At 38.3% G+C, this 21,888-nt stretch overlaps 1 protein-coding gene and 1 long non-coding RNA gene across 3 annotated transcripts in view; one reads left to right on the top strand and one right to left on the bottom strand.

Moving 5' to 3' along the window:
• Positions 1–10,971, bottom strand: part of LOC136262139 (uncharacterized) — a 33,188-nt gene extending 22,217 nt beyond the window's left edge. Inside the window, exons 1-10 of one of the 2 annotated variants that reach the window (XM_066056295.1) lie at positions 10,813–10,971; positions 10,592–10,736; positions 9,330–9,410; positions 9,056–9,277; positions 8,770–8,961; positions 7,837–7,966; positions 7,513–7,787; positions 7,175–7,457; positions 7,040–7,118; positions 6,347–6,490 (exon numbers count right to left, since the gene is read on the bottom strand). In XM_066056295.1, the coding sequence (XP_065912367.1) occupies positions 6,347–6,490; positions 7,040–7,118; positions 7,175–7,457; positions 7,513–7,787; positions 7,837–7,966; positions 8,770–8,961; positions 9,056–9,277; positions 9,330–9,410; positions 10,592–10,736; positions 10,813–10,932 (1,671 nt within the window). In that variant the 5' untranslated portion in view covers positions 10,933–10,971. The remainder of the gene's footprint in view (positions 1–6,346; positions 6,491–7,039; positions 7,119–7,174; positions 7,458–7,512; positions 7,788–7,836; positions 7,967–8,769; positions 8,962–9,055; positions 9,278–9,329; positions 9,411–10,591; positions 10,737–10,812) is intronic. The other variant, XM_066056296.1, reaches the window with a different exon arrangement.
• Positions 10,972–10,987: 16 nt separating this feature from the next.
• On the top strand, positions 10,988–20,871 carry LOC136262141 (uncharacterized). The gene is made up of 6 exons (XR_010704132.1): positions 10,988–11,378; positions 14,595–14,714; positions 16,331–16,375; positions 18,204–18,265; positions 20,202–20,276; positions 20,763–20,871. It is a non-coding gene; the product is annotated as an uncharacterized lncRNA (long non-coding RNA).
• The last annotated feature ends 1,017 nt before the right edge of the window (positions 20,872–21,888 follow it).

Raw genomic sequence — 21,888 nt, 5'->3', positions numbered from 1 at the left:
CTTTGGTGGGTATACGGTGGAGCATGGTAACCTGGTGGCCAATGGGCAATGGTCAGCTCCAGAGGCAGCTCAAAGTTCCACTTGGCGAGAGCTGCGTGCTGTCAGGCTGGTATTGGAATCATTTCAAGGAAAGCTAGCGAATGAGAGAGTCTGCTGGTTCACAGACAATCAAAATGTAGTTAGAATCGTGCAACATGGTAGCCCAAAGGTGATCCTGCAAGCATAGGCCTTAGGAATATTTTCTCTATGTGTTAATAACTCAATAAGACTAGAACCTGAATGGATACCAAGGGAATTGAATGAGCTGGCTGACTATTACAGCCGTATAATGGACCATGATGACTACATGCTTAATCCTTCTGTCTTTGCCTGGCTAGATGAGCTTTGGGGCCCACACAGTGTTGACAGATTTGCTAGCCCAAGTAATGCCCACCTTGATAGGTTCAATACAAGATACTGGGCTCCTGGGTCAGAAGCTGTAGACGCATTTACATGTGACTGGAGCGCTGACAACAACTGGTTGTTTCCGCCCGTCTACTTAGTTCCTAGAGTGATCAGGCATGCACAGGCAGCAGCTGCGAAAGGTACCCTAATAGTTCCCCAATGGATTTCTGCCCCATTCTGGCCATTGCTATTCCCAAACGGTGTGGAACCAGCAGACTTTATTACAGAATGGCTTGAATTGCCGCTTAGTGAGGCACTAATTTTACCAGGTCCTTCTGGATCAAACTTATTTGTAGGTTTTCCCAATACACCAGTCCTGGCTGTCAGGTTTCATTGTTAAGCAGAATCATAGCAAATTAAATTTTTTTTTAAATAATAATAAAAAAATAAATAAAAAATAAAAATAAATAATAAAAAAATAAAATAAAAAATAAATAAATAAATAAAATAAAAAATAAATAAAGCGTCTTTGTAGGTGTAGTGAGTTATATGCTGTAGTGGTACCAGCTCAAAGGTCTATGCTGTGCTGGTCATGGCTTAGGTTTACTACTGTGGTAGAGGCTTATGCTGTTTATTGGTCATGGCTTAGGTTTATGCTGCATTTGTTGCAGCTCTAAAGTATATGCTGTGTTGGTCACAGCCTGAAGTTGTATGCTGTGTTGGGTCACAGCCTGAAGTTGTATGCTGTGTTGGTCACAGCCTGAAGTTGTATGCTGTGTTGGTCACAGCCTGAAGTTGTATGCTGTGTTGGTCACAGCCTGAAGGGTATGTTGTGTTGGTCACACCTTGAAGGGTATGTCATGTTTGACACAGCTTGAAGGGTATGTTGTGTTGGGCGCAGACTGAAGTGTATGCTGAGTTGATCTCAGCGGAGAATTATATGCTGTGTTGGTCACAGTCCAGTGTACTTGCAGCTCAAAAGATGTGCTGGGTTGCACACAACGAGCATTCATATGATGTGTTGGTTACAGCCCAGACATATTGGGGCATGGCCTCAGGGGTAGCCAATATGGCGCCTTGACCCAAAGTTGGGATTCCACACTACAAGTAATATGGCACAATGACCTTACTGCATGTGCATGGTTTGTGTTCTGCAGATGTGCTGGTACATGGGAGCTGGACTCTAATGAAGGACCTAGAGGACCCAGAGCTGAAGGAACTTGCCGGCAGGCTGCCACACACAATATTGCACAGCCGAGCAGACAGCACTGTTAAGAAATACTGTGGAGCTTTCAAAAGATGGAAAATCTGGGCAGCGTCTCACAAGCTGCTTGCTATTCCAGCCAAACCACATGAATTCGCCTTGTACCTGCAATTCATTGGTGAGCATTCGGTGTCAAAGTCAGCTGTAGAAGAAGCCTGCAATGCGTTGTCGTGGGTCCACTCGGTATCAGGTTTAGACTCACCAACAACACACCCCCTGGTGAAAGCTACATTGTCAGGCCTGCAACGCACTTTAGCCAAGCCGGTTGTGAAGAAGGAAACAAAGACAATTGAGATGATTGAGGCAGTGGTTAGAGATGCAGAACGCTCAGGCTCCTTGTCTGATCTAAGGCTGGCGACCGCATGTGTTCTAGGTTATGCTGGATTCCTGAGGTTCAGTGAGCTGGTAAACCTCACTCCAGCTGATTTTGAAGTCAGTGGGGAAATGATGAAGATCCGAATAAAGCACAGCAAGACTGATCAGTTGAGGCAGGGTGATGAGGTAGTTATTGCCAGAACAGGGTCTAGAACCTGCCCGGTTGCTATGTTCGAGCGATACCTGCAAAGAGTGGGAATGTCCAAAGGTGATGGTAGGTTCCTGTTTAGGGCAATCCAAAGGACAAAGAATGGAGAAAGCCTACGAGAATCAGGTAGCATAAGTTACACCTGTTTGCGTAGCGTGTTTCTTAGGAAGATGACAAGTCTGGGGTTCCCAGCACATGAGTTTGGCCTTCACAATATGAGGTCAGGTGGTGCCACTGCCACAGCTAATGCTAATGTGCCAGACCGCATATTTAAGAGACATGGCAGGTGGAAGAGTGAGAATGCTAAAGATGGCTATGTTAAGGATAGTCTGGAGAACCGTCTAGAGGTCTCTAGAAAAATTGGATTGTATCTTTATTGTGACGCTTTCTTTGTAGCCCTAGTAGTATCAATAGCCAACTGCTTTGGTGGCACAACCCCATTGGATGAGAGTTTATATGCATGTGTATTGGGGTGTATGGGTAATCAGGGTATGATGTGGGAGGTGTATTTTCTGGCGGTTGAACGCAGTGAATTAGACAGAAAATAAGCTCCCACAGGAATACGTAATGTAGTTGCGTCACGTGGGGACGTGACGCAGGGTGAGTATATAAACTTGGGATAGTGTGCACTAATTCAATCTATGCCACGTTTTCAGTACAGGTTGGCTCCCACCCACCCACCCTAATTTCCTTAGCTGTGTTTAGATGAGTTGTTACAATGAAGTGGATTGGATGCTGGACTCTTCTGACATTTTGCATACACTGAACATCTGTATCATTTTGCACACATGCAGAGTGGAGCATTTTGGGTTTTTCCCTGTTGGTAAAAAAAAAAAAAAAAAAGCCATCAGGTTTTTCCTAGGGCCGCTTGGGCTGAGCAGTCCTGAATTTTTTTGTTAAGTTTATTATTATTATGCTAGCCCCCACTCTGCCACTCAAGTTATCGTGCATACTGTGAATTTTACTGTTAGTGTATGGTGTCGTACGTTTTGGTGTCGTGTGTGTTTAGTAGTATCAATAGCCAACTGCTTTGGTGGCACAACCCCATTGGATGAGAGTTTATATGCATGTGTATTGGGGTGTATGGGTAATCAGGGTATAATGTGGGAGCCTGAATCTACTTTCCACCTTTGAAATATCCTAGGCACGCCCCTGCCTTAGCTAACGGTAGAACTGTAATTGAAAATGACAGTTTAATTAGAGTATTTCAAGAGTAGGTGCAGGAGTACAAACTGTCTACAGTGGTCAGTTTAGGGACAGGATATTTTCCCTTTAGAGAGGTGGCTGCCTAACTCCATAAAGCAGTCGTAGGCCACAAAACCAATGTTTGGCCTTTATAGAGAAGTTCCAGGGACTTGTGTACTGAGGTTTAGTTACATTATCTTACCTACACACTTCAGTATACCACTTACACAACAGGCATGAACAAAGCAGTAGTTAAGGGTGACCTAGGGCTGACCACCAAGAGCCAGAAGCTCAGTACCACTGTGGAGATAACATTGTACCAGCTCATCAGTTGAAACAAAAACAGATATTGTAGTGTAGAACTTGCCATTTAAACCATAAAGACAGTAAACTGGTAACTACACCAACCGTAAAGCTGTAGTGAGCTTTAATTAGAATCACATGGTAAGGCAAAGCTATGGAGTAGTGGTGTGCGATATCAGGATTTTTATTTCGATATGTTATCGATACGATATTGGGGTAAATATCGAAATTTCGATACAATTTTTGATAATTTTTAATTGTGTGGGTGGTGTAATTGCGTGGGCGGCCGATACTTATAAATATGCTTGAAATACACTTTACACACAAACTATTGCATAAAACTAATAATAAGCCTAGGAAACTGGTAGACAAGTTTTTAAAGTGGCTAGATAGTACAGAACCAACCTTCATTTCTAGCGTGATTGCGCAGTCACACACTAAATGCTGTAGATTTATCGAAATATTCTTCGATATTTCGATAATTATCGCAAAATATTACCTTTTCGATAAATATCAAAATCTGCTAAAGCAGTATTGAAAATCGATACGATAACGATATCGACAAAATTATCGCGAAATCGATATTTTTTCGATATATCGTACATCACTACTATGGAGTAACTATAAGCTTATCCATACAGAATGAGTATTACACCATTCTTAATGTTATAGAAGTATGAACTAGTGTAGAAAGTTTAATCACCACCATTGCTGTCACTGGCCACTTTGTGAGAGGCCACTTTGTACAGTAAAATTCTATTTGGGATTGCAAAGTTGATTCCTATACAAGTATAAGAAAAAATTAGGAATTTTAATTTAGAGTAGGGACAGTGTATAGTACCGCAATAAAAAGCCATTGTAGTAAGTAATGTCCAAATAAAACAATAAGAAGTGAATATCCCTAAGTACTATGCATTTTGAGTGTAGCACAGTAAGGATATTCACTTCTTATTGTTTGATTTGGACATTACGTACTACTCCAATCCAACTTGTTTCAGTGCTTTTATTGCAGTACTATACACTGTCTCTACTCTAATTTAAAATTCTTAATTTTTTTCTTATACTTGTTAGTGAACTTTTTTTGTAAGCTCATGACTACTAAATACCCTGGAAATCAGTCACAATATTATTATAGAGTTAATCACAGCACTATATATTATGCAAGCAATCAACTAGCATAACACACGTGCACCACTATAACTATAAATTGGTAAACTGTAGTAAGTTGGATTCACGTAACTAAACAGTGTTGGTCACAGCAAAGAAATGCATGTAGCTCAGCGTTTAGAAACACAAGCAATTTTGCCAGTTGTACGATAGCTACCACTCAAATGCAACATCACTGCGATTAAGACTTGCCAATTAAGGGGTGTGGCAGCCGTTTCCATCGTGAGTCGTCATCCCTTACTGTGAGGGATAAAGACTCATGATTGAAACAGCTGCCACGCCCCTTAATTGGTGAGTTGTTTAATCACTTACACTTGTATGTATACAGTACGTGGTAACTACGTTCTATCATAGATTATAAAAAAATTTCAGGTGAAGCACCATTCACCAAAGTTTTTTTTTGCCAATTTTGCAATAGTTTTTTTTGCCAATTTTGCAATAGTGGGTTTTCACCAAACTTTTTTACTGCCAAAGTTTTTTACTATACGGTATCAACTGCTTCGAAAGCCACTGAGCCACATGTGTTCAAATAGTTTGGTGCATTGTACACCTGTAGATGGAAGCCCTACTGTAGTCTATTAAGACTATCAGTGGAGAACCTTGACTGATTGGCCATGATAAAAGGTAACACAATAGCGTACTCTTGTATGTTTATCAATATACCAAAGGTTTTTTCTTAAGCGAACTAGAAACATTTCTGTCAAAGAGTTAGGGCTGTAGCTGTAGCCAGTTTTCCGCTACACTTGACTGAAGGCGTCAGGCAGGCAGGCAGGCAGGCAGGCAGGCAGGCAGGCAGGCAGGCAGGCAGGCAGGCAGGCAGGCAGGCAGGCAGGCAGGCAGGCAGGCAGGCAGGCAGGCAGGCAGGCAGGCAGGCAGGCAGGCAGGCAGGCAGGCAGGCAGGCAGGCAGGCAGGCAGGCAGGCAGGCAGGCAGGCAGGCAGGCAGGCAGGCAGGCAGGCAGGCAGGCAGGCAGGCAGGCAGGCAGGCAGGCAGGCAGGCAGGCAGGCAGGCAGGCAGGCAGGCAGGCAGACAGGCAGGCAGGCAGGCAGGCAAGGCAGGCAGGCAATAGAAAATTTTGTTGAATAATTTAAAAAAAAATTCTGTAGCAACTTGACAGAAATGATCTGTAGACACTTTTGGGCTTAATTTTACCCAACCAATACTGTCATGTTGTTGCGAGGAAAAATCGAGGCAGGCTTTTGGGTTATATTATATCACAGGCCACGCCCACACCTTCGCCGTCCCTACTATACAGTGCTATCATACTGTATGATGCATTATAGGAGTGACCACTTATTTCTGTGCAAACTAAAAGGGAATCAGCTGGGACCATAGTCACATGGTCATTATGCTGAGGTGACTGGCCAACCCAGGTGGCCATTAAAGGAGGTTCTACTGTAAGTGTATGTTTTATTAGAGTATTTACATAAATGATGGGCTACAATTATCCAAACAATTCACTTCTCTGAACATTACATTACCTGAGATCAACAGCCTACTAGTGACAGTAGTAATACTAACCTCGGTGGAAGCATTGTCCAGTTTACACTCCAGTTCCAATGATAAAGATTCCATTTTAGCTCCAAGTTGTTCAGCCAGTTCATAATTCTCTTCTGACAAACAAACTGCCTCTTGTTCTCTAAGTCGGTGGTACTCCTTTCTTTTCTAAATACAAAAAAATCAATAGGTTTACGAGTTCCTATAAGTCTTATTCCAAATGACGTCACACAAATTTTCTAGTTGCAAGACTCTTGTATTGTTACCAATGGCAATTGAGACTCTGATATTCATATAGTGACTAGCGAACAATACTGTATATCACTGCAAAAACTATCAGGAATCGTGAAAATTCTAAACCAGCATTACTAAATACATATAATGTGATAGTCGCTATAGCACTTCAATAGGCCTTGTTCTAAATGATGTCACTCCTACAAATGGTGAATTCTATTTGGAGGATTCTAAAAAAAAACATCCAAGCATGAGTTCTAATGGGGAGTTGATTGTTTTATTAAACAATCCAGGAAGAAGATATTGACTTATGAGTAACAGGTACGATTGCAAGGGTAGAAAGACCACCTTTTACATTCCCTAATGCAGCCACCTGCCTAGTAAGGACAAATTTATACTGCTATAGGGCATGTAAAAAAATGTATACATTAGTTAGTACAATAAGGACTGCTTATAATGTAAATAAGATTAACAACTTTGCACCTCTATTCTCATCATCACAGTAGCAACGTGATCACTGATGCTCTTGTTACTAGTAGCAACCACACCTTCACAAGACGTCCTAAACACCACACCCACTCACCCACATAAGTCATGTGATCTATAACAACAGCTCACCTGATGTCATTCAGTTTACTGTCAGTAGTTTGAAGTAATAATGTTATCTGGTCCTCGTGGGATAATTTGATACCATAATCCGTTGCTTTCTGCTGAGGGTCTGCCTCTGTTGCTGTTTGTTCACTAAGTAAGTCCGTCTTATTATGGCCAGACTCTTGTGCGTCTGAAGTACTGGTCTCATGGGAACTGGCAGTTGCTGGTTGTAGTACAGAGTTCAACTCATCATTTGAAGAATTATTGTCCATCTTTGTTGATGTTACCTCGGAGACCAGCTCAGTAGCACCTGGACACAAAGATTCCTCAAAACCTCAAAACCCATTATACTAGTTACATCTTACTAGTCCCATTTAGTGTCACACTATCAGCTGACTCTGCTGTAGTATCATCTAACACTACATTGATCTCAGGAACAACATTAGTACTAACATCATCATCATCAGTGATCTCCACTTGTATCATAGGAATGGGTATATTACTAATGTTCAATTCAGGTACATCTAATATTTTATCCTCTGATGGTGTAGTCACATCTTCATTGCCCTCAGGGATATCATTTAATGGCTCCTTAAGGTCTACCAGGGAGTGTGTATGGTGATATTCCTTAACCATTTGACTAGCACAAATAGATTAACATTGCAGTCATTACCATTTACTACACTTACATTTCATCCAGAGGAGCTTCTTCATGTTTCCACTGACCAGGTCTCTTTGCCTTGCCAGTCCTTTTCTTCTTAGCAGCAGCAGATTTTGTAACTGTGGCAGTAGGTGTTACTTTACCAATTGTCTGCACACCTGTGGTACCATGCACGTAGTATTACTGCGAGCTTAAGAAATACAATGGAAGTATGCTTCTTAGGTGGGAAAGCCAAGCAGTGTGTTGGGACAGTTAAAAGGTTTGTGAGGATTCTGGGACACATATCAATTTCACATATTAAAACACTTATGATACTGATGTGTTATGAGTTGTTTGATGACACATGATGACCTCTGAGCACAGACATGTATGTTAACTTTACAATGCAATCTCAAATGCAAACTTGACAGATGACAAACAGTACTTAAAAGTTTTCATCACAATGTTATGTGTTAGCAAACACAGGATATTCTGGTCATTGTAAAACACTCATATAGTAAATGTAATTATGAAAAGCAGGCTTGACCACATTATATAACCTAATGAATGACCACGTCACATGATTACACAAAACCAGAACCCCCCCCAGCACTTCCATGTCAGTGTCATCGACCATGCTATAGAGCTGAGAAGAAAGGAAAAGAGAGTTATATAATACAGATTAAGCAGACACTATGAGACAATAGAACAAAGAGACAAAAGACCATGAAGACAAAAAGAAAATACAAACACATTGACATGCTCTGTGCACAATATGACAAAATTCTAACGTTCCATAAATGTGGCTGAATTATGCCTGTGGCACTTTTCCCATAAAAAACGTCACCCTGAATCACTATACATTATTCGGGCTAGCCCATGATGTTGAAAGCACCTGCCTAAACAAAAACTCACACACAATGAAAAGGATGCTACATATGCCATATATGAGAGGACAATTATGATAATAGGAGCAACTCACTAGCAGGAGCACTGATGGAGGAAGGATTAGTGTTATCACTAACACTACTCTTAGGTGTGGCTTGTAATCCAGGTGGTGCTTGTGTAAGAGCTGGTTCCTTCACAGAGGGTGCGACTAATAATTCAGTAGGTGGAGACTTAACTCGAGATGAGTGTCTACTCTCAACACCCTCAGAAGCAGCCTTCCCAATGACTACAAAAATAAATCAGTATGGACCTAAACAAGTGGCAAACACTGTGCCCAGACTCTTATATGGTGCAAACATAAATACAATGATTATACTTACAGAGCTCTGGTTTAATATTCTCTGTTGTATTACCAGAATTGTGGCCTTGGGGTATATCATCACTATTTGCATTGTCTTTAATGAAGGAAAACTTGGGCTGGTCTTCATCGCCACTTGAATCTTCACCTTTTGATTGTACAGAGTCACTTCTAACAAATGAAAAGCTTGATCCTTTCTCTTCCCCATCACTGTGGTCACTTTGGTTGGCCTGATTGCCATCTACTGAGTAATACATTTAGTGTACACTCTAAATTGTCAAGGTGTATAACAATACCTATTTTATCATGTACAGATGAAACTTCGCTCGTGACATCTGTATGCTGGCTACGAGATGTATCAGCACTACCCTGAGAATCTGCAGACACAGGAAGCTACTAGTTACAACAATGAGCAGAACTAACTAACAGTATATACAAAATTACACCATATCAATGTGAGAAACCTGTACAAAGAGTTGAGAAGTATGATAATAAGATGAACAGCACAGACATCTTATGGATAAAAAGCCTTTAGATCTAAATTGCTAAAGAAACAGTTTAATCTTCTAATCTCACTGTGTTAGTTTAGTTTAGCTTGCTGGTAGCTACATCTACTAATTGTAACCAGATAAGAGGCCAATTTTCAGATTTCACAAGGACTCTTACAGCAGCAGAAATGGTAATCGAGCTATCCTATCTTCCTTTAAAATGATCAAAATTTATGCACCACAATGACATGTTCTCCTAAGTAAAACTGTACAGTCATCATACATCGTAATTGCAATTTGCAAAAACATACACGTACCGGATATCAGTGTAAGATACCTCTCACACTAGTAGTCTCTCTATGGATCAGTATGGTGCACACTTTACCCTGTATACTTTGAACTTTAACAGTGACATGAAATGAACTTTAACAGTGACTTTGAACTTTAACAGTGACATGAAAATTCTTTATTCACACTGGAACCACCACCCTAAAGTGCTCTATTTAAGGAGTCTTGCTTTCAGGGGCTAAATATATGTATGTGTGGTCATTCAAGCCTGACTGTTAATGAAGGTTCTAATTATCTAAATACCCACTTTTCAGGGTGACATTTATACAGTAAGTATTGCTTAGCTGTACACAGCATGTGCATACTGTAGTGTTGCTAGTGACTAACCAATAAGCTTTTAAAATTATACCATTCCAAATTGAACGTCCATTTCTTGTCCAAAAATTCCATTACTCCAGAAGTTAATTGTATTTTAAAAGTCATGCGAGTTGTAGTCCAGATTCTTGCTACCTGGACGAAACAATACTTCTGTTTGTGCTAGAAACTGTACGAAGAGTGTTTTTTTAACTATCCAATTAAAATTTTAAGCTGGTTACTTCCTTGTATTTTAGTGTTATTCATGTAGCTGTGAAATAAGTTTTTACAAAGAGGAGTGAAGCCTGCCCAAGTCTGTGTGACCAGAATAAGAATTAGGAAATCAATTTGTAGGGGGTTTACCCTTATCATATAGAGTTAAGAAGAATAAGAACTTGCAGAATAACAAAGTAATATATAAGACATACCAGTGTCCTTTTCATTACTTGTCACAACACCAGTCACGTTCAGTCCTTCAAATAACGTTGTCTTCTCTAGTGTATAGTTCATTGGCCTCGTTGGAGGTGCGAAACGCTTAACACGACTAGGTGACTCTGTGCTTTTATCTGATAGCTGTAAAGACAATAGAACCGAGATTTATAATAGGAAATAAGGATACTCTATAAAATGCCCATCACAAATCACTTACCACTGGTTCTGTGGTAACCGAACCAGACGTGGGAGAGCCAGGAGAATTGTTTAAGTTACTCTCAACTTTGTTTTTCTCATCCTGGTTACCTTTCCTCTTGAATTTCTTAAAGAGACTCATCTTCCTCGTTAAGGAATTACGAACTTCGAACTAAACAGAAATAGCATTAAAAAGTTGAAATTGGTATGATATTTAGAAATACAAATAGAGTAGAACAGTAGTTTGTCATTATGCCGAGCATTATGCGCGTTTGTCTAACGCTAACGTTTGTTGTATTCCTAACTATTGCAGTTGGGAGTTTTGCCACACCTGTTCGATCTGTGGATAGGAAAGCTCCGAGACTAACTGAGGCCCACCCGATCCAGAAGCGTCAAAATCCTGCGTGCATCCGTGCCATCCAGGAGGCAAGCTCACCATAATTTCTGCAGTGTAGTGAACTATTTGGAGAATCTACTACTCTGAGTCCCGATCAGCTACTGGCGTTTTGCGATAACGACAACTGTGTACCACTTTTGATACAAGTGTTCACTGATTTGCAAAGTTGTGGTGATTCTGCTAATTCTACAGTAAGCAGCACGTTGTAATTGTAAGCTTAATACAGATTCATCTTAAACACCAACACAGTTTTATACTCTGGCTCTCAGCTAGCTAGTGCCGCACACTGACTTTTAGTTCACAACCTGAGAATGGAAGGGATGCTCTGGTTGAAACTGTCATTTACAAGCAGGCTTGATTTTGTTATACTCCAGCATGGGAGAGTATATAAGTTGCCTAGCATGAAGTTAGGTGGTCTCTTTCGCTCTTCAAGTAATAGTTTGTCAAGATGGTTGCAGCTAGGTGGTGTTGTTTGAAGACAATGTGTTCCATGATAGGTGCCCTCGTAGGTGCCCTTATATAGAATTTATGGATAGAGCAAGTTATGGTCAAAAATGCAGCCTCACAATTTCCTATCTTCTCTTCTTGCCATTTATGTATGCTACATGCACAGCTAAATAGTTCTTTCTCTAGGACTACTTCAACTGAATCTTACGCTTCTCATATCCAGCACAAAACAGTTACTTTTACCACATGATCACCTAGTCTGGCGCCGCCTGTCCCTTTGCAAAAAGTAAGGGTCTGGTGAAATACAAATACCTAATCATTTCAAAAGGGATTCAATTAGATAGCGCAATGCTTGTTACATGAGATGATTGCACTTCAATTCGAACAAAAGCATTGTGTTGCCAAGGCGATTTCTGTGTGAACGTCATTGGCACGCATTAATTGGCTACCGCCGAATCTGGGCAGTAGAAATGATTTAGTATTTGTATTTCACCAGATCCTTACTTTTTGTGAAGGGGCGGGTGGCGCCAGACTAATGATCACCATGCAAGCGAGAGAAAGCCATGAAGGGTTTGTGTGTACCTTTATATCCATTGAACAGCTGATTACTGACCCGTGGCATGGCAACCTATACCAACCCTGTGTTTGGCATGAGAACATTAGATTTAAAAACCCAAGTGATAATATTATCCAACCTGCAAAGTCAGTAAATGAAAAACTAATTAAATCTAAAATATGGTTAGTATGTTAATAATTTACAAACTACGTGTATGATTTATAAAGTATATGTATGATTTATAAAGTATTTGTAAAGTACAAGTATGATTTATAAAGTATATATCTATGATTTATAAAGTATGTGTATGATTTATAAAGTATATGTCTATACTTTATAAAGTAGTGTATTGATTTATAAAGTATGGTTATAGTTTATAAATAAGGTGTTTTTGTACTATTTTGGCACAAATGGCACCCCATATGCCAGTACATTGTAATTAGTAAAAAAAAACTCTATGAATGCTGTAAACGTTTCTGAAGTTAGACAAAGAAGTGGGTGACCATTACAAACTACAAAAGGTGAGTCTTGTGTGAAGTGAGCAAGATGGAGTAAGTGGGTGTGGTCATACAAATCAAAGGTGGATAGCAGTATGCTGAAACCACTAGTTATAGCTGAGATTCTGCTGCTAATAAAAATCACTTTGTGATATGTTAGATACCCACTCATCACAGGCCCACACACCCACATATTTAACACCTGCCTGTTGTTATCCTCACACCTACACACATCCAACCAGTCCTGTTTCCTACAATCCACAGGCTGATCCGGATGGACTGACAGGATAGTACAAGTAGAGCATACAGTGAATGACCAGTCAGAAGCTTTCAAAAGGGTGAACAACTCTGAAATCATTTGTGGATTACTTTGTTCTTTGTGTTTATTTATATACAGCAACAATCTAAGTTGTTCATCATCTGTACATCCATGTGGTCTCACACTTTGTTTGCAGTTGTAGTACAGGCTTGCAAATATACCAAAGATGTCAAAGTTAGTAAGCACATGCATGACCTTTTGACTGGTTAGCCATGCCAGTATCCATGGTTACAAAACTTTGGAGGGGTAAAACCACCTTTTTCCGAAGCCTCCAATGCTTTGTCCCATGCAGCCCTAACAGATAGAGATACATATAACAGATAGATGATGCTATAGATAGATCAATTGATTGATATATAGATCAGGAGCAGATCCAGAGGATTCTGGGGTTTCCAGAAACTGGTCAAGTTTATTCAGGCATTTTGCATCAATTTGTAAAGGTTCTGATCGAACAGCGGTCAACTACCCTAATAGAACAGTCAGGATTTATATATAGTTACTTAGTTTACCTGAACCAACACAGTCCACAGTGAGGTATATTTACAAAAAATATATAAGAGAAATGATACTTACAGAAACAAACATTAATATCGTTTTCTTGGATGCTCTATGCAATAAAGTGTAATGTATGTTTATAACCCAATAGATGATTTATGTACCATGTGATTGTGACTTGTGTAGCTACGTAGCTCTATGAGTCAGCTTTTAGAAGGCTCCTTAAATTGCTGTTTCTGTGTGCTTGATGCCCGCCACTTTGAATGGCACTAGTGAGCTGGCTAGCACAAAGCTAATAATACTCTATGCTTGTCTTGATGTGTGGCTATTACCAGCATTCCCCTTTTCTTACAAGATTCATTCTGGATATCAAGAAGCCTTATACATGCAATCATGTAATCTGTAATTAGATCAGCAAGCTAAACCCAATTTGAACCCTGATCTAGCACCCGTAGCAATTAACAATCAAGCAATTAATGGTCTGCAGTGTCATTATAACTACGAGAAAGATTCAGTCATTGAAATAAAGTCCACTCACAACACAGTAAAGGAAATAGCCAATCGTGTTTCTAGAACAATTGATGTAGCAAGATTTTTATCCCTTACACACAAATTGTTAACCTATGAATCCACTAGTTCTGGCATAACTCAATTTTGTAGTCATTCAATTGTACGTATATATTGTCTGGCACACAATTGCCTTAATGAAAACCAGTTCACCTGGATTCTCAAGAAAAGTATACAAATTATACGGTACTCAGCAATGCATGTATAGAAATGCTTTACAACAATGAGTGTGTGTGTGTGTGTGTGTGTGTGTTATTGAGGCTGTTGGTTTGACAGTCCTGTCAATCACCCATACTACTCTATTGATTGCCTACAGTGATAGGATATTGATGGGCTACATATTTAGTAACAGTCATTAAATGAACTTTGACATGTTCATTTACAATTATGGTAACAATGTAGGAAAGAAGCTAGTACAATAACTGTTGTTTCTAAGAATGAGCTTGACCACTGTACATGTATAGTTACAATAATATATCCAACGTATTATATTTCATACGTAATTGTTGACATTTTGTACTTACAGGCCCAGGTGCTTGAGTATCTAAAGCTGTTCTGTACTCATAATAGCCATGGTGATTACTGCCTGGAGTTGCTAGATGAGTTTAATAATGGACAACTTCAGCTTCCCTATGATGACATGAATGTAAGTTATAGATGTGTAAATGGCATTTTTTTTGTGATGCATGCATTGTGTGCAGGGTTTAATTTGCTATCCATGTGAAAGATATTTTTTTTAGTATATTATGCACTGTATAGCCACAATAACCTTCAAAACCATGCATCCATAATAGAGTTGATTAACTTGTAGTTCCTTTAAATGTTGATGTTATCAATGTGTACAGGAGTATATTTGAAAATCATTGATTTAAAAATGAAGTAGGGATCCAATAAAAAGCAGTGCAACATTTTACTGTACACAAACCTCCATACAGAGTATAAAGTACAACAATGATCGTACTATAATTGTTAGCTAAAATTAATACATTGTTTAAATAAGTTGATGTTGATAATAACAGCACTGCTGGATAAACCATTTCAAAATTTAATTGTGGAAGGGTAGTAGAGGTAAGCATCACTTCTGGGATTTTCCCACCAAGCTATATGTTGTAATACCATCATTCATAACTCTTGTTTCACTACTTTTATCGCTTGGGTCCCTACTTCAGTTTTAAGGTAGATTTTTTATTATAGCAAATATAGTTATGTGTGACTGTTCTATTAGAATATGGTACAATGCTGTTAGGGTGACTACTTTATTAGAGTATCTCTCTGGTACATGATAATATCAATGGGTGTGGTCACCATATGTCTATGTTCTTCACTATAAGTGCAGCCAGACCAATAAGGTACATGGTGACTATGCTCAAATTCAGTTAGATCAGTAAGGAACATGTTCACATTCCTTCATCGTTATTGATGCAGTTAAGGGGCATGGTCACTGTGTTGGATCACTATAAATGCAAGCAGGCATGGTCATAGTTGTTAGGCTCATTGATCATTAAAGTCTAGATCATTAGGGAAATAGTCTATTTCAGCTTATCATGTGGCTGCAGGTACCAGCTACTATAGGTGTCTAATAGCCCTTACAGTAGTGTAAGTGTTTCAGATAACTTTGTGGTGACTAATGTACTCTTCAAGGAAAATGTCAGTACAAAAAAAAAATAGCATCTCAACTGATATGGTTTTATTGCATGGCAATGATGAGGAATATAAAAGAAAGGCAAGGTACAGAGGGCAGCCAACACCAAAAGGTGTATCCCAAACCTGAGTTAGGTATTGTGATATCATTGCTCTGTCCTTGTGAATGTGGTCAGGCAGTGATGAGGCAGTTAGGCAGGCAGACCAAGAATCAGGTTTTGGAAATTTTTTAACTATCGTGCTTTTGTCATGGTTTTCTTTTTTTACGTATTATATTCTAAGGCACTTTCATAAAGATCCTTTTTATCATGTATGATATTTTTATGATGGTTTGTAATGGCAGTGTTTTGGCAAACAGCCAACTTTTTTGAGAAGGAGGGAGGGGGGGGTTGGGCAGTATTTTGGCCAGTATGTGTATTTCATTTGAAATCAGTTGCATGTCATAATCAGTGTTGTAATTGATTAGTTAATTGTTAATTCTGTCAATTACATTGGGAACTTTCTTTGCCAAATTATCCAATGACTCTTGTCATTTGAACAGGTATGGCCAGTATGAATGTGCAATTTAAAAAGAGAATTGCATGTTTATCATGTGTGACATACTTACTTATTTTACTGTAGCAATGTGACTCCTCTCAGCTTGTTTGTAGCAATGCTTGCAAGAATGTAAGTCTGCACTGATACTCAAGAAGTGTATATAACATTATGAAACTTTAGGGGAAGTATAGATATGTTTATTGCCAACTAGTTGCATGTACAATGAAGACTTATGGTAGTGTGTCATGTGGCCAAAGAAGCTGGCATACCACACCAGTGTTTCATTAACAGAAAGGTCAACAATGTAATTCATGCTCTCATCTCTAAAATGGAATTAGTTTTACAGCTTGTTATATGTAGGGCATGTGCAATGTGCAGTCCACATTTGTACCAAGTTTTAATGTGAAACTTCCCAGTAAGATATGATATGTGCCACCAGTTTCATTTTTCTTTTTCTTTGTGTATATGCTTTGTTGCCTTGTTTCAGTCTTTGCACACTTCCTGTACCCATATATGTAGTCCAAATGTCATTACCAACTTGGATCATGCTATGAGCATTCATCAACAATTGAAGACCAAGTTTTGTCTTGCCTACAGGGAAAACCGCTTATGAGATCACATTGAAAGTCAGCTTATTAGTAGGGTAGCCATCATAGGCATAGCTTAAATGTTTACAGTAAGTTACAGGGAATTTAACACTTCTTGCAATTTCGTATGTATGAATGCGTACGCATGCGTGTTTTTATAAGCAATTTATCTGGTGCCATGTGGATACCCATATTGTGCCTCAGACTGCTGTACACGCAACAAATTTCTTTAACAGGGTGGTAGCATAGGTTATTTCACTTCAAGAATAGCCAATATAGCAAATACGCATGCATACGCACACTACGCATTTCATACGAAATTGCAAGAAGTGTTAAATTCCCTGTATAACACGAAAGCCATGTAAACTATAGCATGATCAAGTATCTATATTATTTTCTTGTTGTACTTACAGAAAATAAACTGAAAGTTTGTCTGTAGATACCTCTGTAGATTAACCAATGATTTTGTTATTAAAAAGAATCAGAACCCAATCATCTGTATAATAAAACAGTCGTTCAGAATTTAAAATCATGGGATTAAAAACGATTTACACCTAAACAGTTAAACTGTGAACAAGGAAAGAAATAGTTTATCAATTAAACCAAAGATACCTGTAAAAACACATATTCCTAGTTTCTGGCTATGTTCTGCCCTTTGTGACACAAAAGGCATAAGTACATGATTACATGTATGTTAGTATGGCCAAAAGGCATGCATCGGGCTGAAGTGACATCTAGCCCATAGTGTTAGACTAAGCTTGCCTGGAGGCATTGAGGACAAAGGTAAGTACATGATAGGAAAGTACATGATGCATGTACATACATATCATACCTAGTGTGGTGTGCCAAAAGGTAATTTTGTTATATGTGTCTTGTACTAGTTGTAATTTTGAATTAACTATACTGTCCTTCAAAATGTCAGCTATCATTATAGTAGTCAGGTGGTAGAATTGTTTGAGAATGTGATGCGTACATCCAAGTATATGTATAATGCTTGTCAGTACAATTTTGAGCATGAATTTTGTCATTAAAAGCATATTAAGACCTGGACAAGAAAAGTTTTAACTTTTTAGGTGGTTTTTTTTTCATGTCCATTGTACTTAAAAATCAGTGTGTGTGTGTGTGTGTGTGTGTGTGTGTGTGTGTGTGTGTGTGTGTGTGTGTGTGTGTGTGTATGTGTATGTGTGTGTGTGTGTGTGTGTGCATGGGGTGTGCGTGTGTGTGTGTGTGCATGATAACTATATACGTATGTGAGCAGTTGTGCTATAACTGTTGAGTACTAAACAACCAAACAAAACTGAGTTATTATATATTATTATATTATGCACATATGTATGCACAAAATACTGTACATTATAATAATTCTGAAGGTTGCTGATTGGGTGGATACCAAATTAGGATGCTGTTATCTCACAGCTGTTAATGCTGACCAGTAAGTAAAATTTAAGGCATTATTTTTGTGTACACCTGCATTACGTCCTTATGTTAATATTTGAACAACACTATTGTTAGATATAACTGTATTGATTAAGAACTACTACATGTTTGTTTGTTTCATAGTAGTTCACCATGCAGGGTATACTGCATATGGATGTGACAAAATAGCTTGTATACGCACCAGGGGCAGAGAAATGAGGAGAAATCTGTAATTTTTTTATTTTTTTTATTAAGGCTTTACAGCACAAGTGTAAGACATCTGGTCCTACAGCCTGTTTTAAAATATTACGTATATTAAGTATGTTGGAGAAAGGAGACTCTATGACTGGACCTGGGAAGCCTGAACTTGCAGTCATTCCAATTTACCCTCAAACACTTACAAGAGCCTGCCAGGTGTTTTTCCTTGTTAAATTTATGCTTAGGAACCTTAGATAGTGACTTATTATCTCAAAAATGCCTCTTGTGGAACCAAATGCATATCAAAACATATGTATGGGATTTGTAAACTCAAGCATTTTCAGGTGGTCAACATTAAAAGTTTTCAAACAATGGGTTAAACCTTTAAAAATTAAGAATTATGCATTAAATAAATCTAATATCTGTTTAATATCCTTTTTGAAACCTTAACTTGGTAAAACAGGCTGATCATAAAATCTCATCATTCCTTGTCATTTTTTGTCCAATACAAAATACATGTATTTTACACTACACGCTAAAACACTAATTTACAACCTTTAACTCACAAAATTTCTACAGCACACCATACAATAAAAGAAAGCCCTTCAATTTCTCTATCCAATTCCGACCGTACAAATGGGAAAATGTCGCCATAGCGACAGTTATTTACTGCTGATGATGACATAATACGCGCTCCATACATTAACCTATTGGAAAATTTAATTATCTCGCCGGGAAAATCCCAATTTACAAGTTGTTATCCTCAACCAAATTCGCTAAATTTGGTATCATTCTACGCAGCGAAGGATGCTTAATAAGACTCCGACCGTACAAATTGTTAAACAGGTTAGTTTATAGAAATATGTTTAAAAACACGTGTTTTTACGGGCATTCTGAACACGTAAATTTCGCGGTACAAGGCTCCTTTCTAGCTTCCCCTTCGTTACTACACAAAGAACTTACACATGAATCGAATCGCCTTTCATCAAGGAATCTGATAAACCAAATTTCGTGTCTGTCAACCAAAGTACGCGGAAGTTATGGCGCCTTGTTTAGAGGACGGTGTTATTTTATACGAAACGGGCGTAACCCATTCGGAAATCCGGAATATCTTACACAAGTTTTGATATGATGCATGGACATTATTTGTATTTATTAAAACATTGCAGCACAGTGCTAATACTTATTTTGTTCATTAGCAATGGAATACTATAATGTGAATCAGTATTGGGAGTATGAGATCGAGAGCAGTCACCTAATTACCTGGTCTTGCACAGTCAGTCCCTTTTCCTCCTAATGACAAAAAAAAGGGTCTGGCTACACAACCTATAACTACTCTAATAGTTTGTTTAAATGATAGCCACCCCTACCCTTCCCCTACTTTAGAGTACTGTGAGTTCTCTAGCTGCCCTTGGACTATCATCCAACTATGTATCCATGATAGTGCACTCATCACATGTAAATTGTAATACCTGTACATAGATGAGATGCCCTGCTGCATCGCAGCTCTGGCAACATGTACATGTAATTTTTACTATTAAATAACTGTGGATGCCCTAGTCCATGGACCAAAACATGCACATACTTATTTTATGGACCACAATTGTTTATTAATACCGTGCACTATACATATATGCAACTCTTTGTCACCAGCTTACAATAAGTACATGCAAGTTTGATGTGTTACACTTATATGTTCTCATTCTTATGTGCATGGATTATAATTTTTTTTTTTATTATGTCCACGCATATAGGGTTCCAGATGAATACGTTTTACCTGATGGCTTTTTTACCAGATGTGGTAAACCACAGATAACTGCTTGTTGAAAGTAAGTACATAGTTATAGTACTTTCAGTTTGAATATATTGCAAATAGCATATAGTAGTTATTATTAAATGCATCACATATTTATTAACATTCGTTAAATACTTTAAAAAATTGTGATAATTGTGCAGACATGCAAACACATACAGTATTGATTATTAAATTTTTACATGTAGGACAGAGGGTACATACTTGCCAGTGATTGTGCATGTATATTGCAATAATAACTTTCATGCAAATAAGTGTTATAACTATAATGTTATATTTCTGCTACAATCTAAACAATTCACACAAGTTACTATAACAATTATGAACATATAAGGGTATGGCTGTTTAAAGTCTATATGCCGTACTGCTTTAATATCTATTGCAGGTAGTTGTAGTTTTCCTTTCATCTACGAATTATTTATCCATATTATGGTAAATAACACTTCATGCATGTTATACAATTAACCTGTTGTAAATTTGATTTATAATTATATATTCCCAGGACTATGATTTGATCATCAGTGCAAACAATTGCTGCTGAATTTTTAGCTATAACTGATATATTGTTTATGAACTGCTGCTATATTAAAATATGAACAAATTATATTCATGACGGTTGAAGCACATCCTCATCAGTTGGTTTATAACCACCATGCATGCATGCATGATACTGACTATAGACCTTGTGCATGCACACTAAGGTGTGGTCCGGTAAGACGTTGATACAGCTTCAGATTTCACGATGATTTACAGGGAATTTTGGGGGAAAGTGAGGCCAAAAGTATCAAGTGTTCTATTGCAAAAATTTCCCTAGGGAGTAATAATAACTCGCCATGGAACAAGTACAGTATGTACTTTTACCTAGTAACTTACTTTTACCTAGTAACTTACTTTTTGACAGCACTACTTGGTTTTTGAGTACGATTACTTTGCATTACATTTTTTTTAAATTCCTAGCATATATATTTTTGCCCTCAAAAAATGACAGATGCACTATTTTAATAAAGTGCCATGCCTTAGTGCGCATATGGTCTAAATACTGCTGTTCATAGTGTGTAGCTAGCTACTACCTCATACAGTTATGCTGGCCATCAGTACTGCATGGTAATTGTTTTAAGGTGATGCAATAGTTAACTAATTATTTTGTAGCTAGTCAGATTGTAGCATGTAATGTCTGGAATAAGTTAGTACACATGATGAACTTTATGGTATAGTGGCTACTGTACTGACACCAACCATTGAAAGTTGATGTAAATTAGTACCACCAAAAGCTATTGATACAACTCAAGTGAAAATCAAGTTGGTGAATTTGAAGCAAGCAAAAAATTCTCACTGCTGATTGTGAATTAGGGATTAAATGCATGCCTCCCTCTTCAGACCTCCCTTGTTTCACTATGTACTTTTTATTTCCATGATCCCTAATCATAATAAAATTCTTAATTTTTTCTTAAACTTGTTTACATTTTGTTGCATACCTGCATGGTGAACTCATGCCGGCATACCGCATTAGAAGTTAAAGCACTTGCGTGGGACAAATAAAAGTGCTATTATTTCCATTCAACACTGAAAGAAAAATGCAGCACTGTTGATCACATGCATAAGTCTAGGTCCAGTCATGGATTTTTTCT

This window comes from Dysidea avara, chromosome 7 (assembly GCF_963678975.1).
Source record: "Dysidea avara chromosome 7, odDysAvar1.4, whole genome shotgun sequence".
In the NCBI taxonomy this organism is placed as follows: domain Eukaryota; kingdom Metazoa; phylum Porifera; class Demospongiae; order Dictyoceratida; family Dysideidae; genus Dysidea; species Dysidea avara.
Note: the sequence above shows the minus strand (reverse complement) of the source record. Positions and strands in the feature narration are given on the sequence as shown.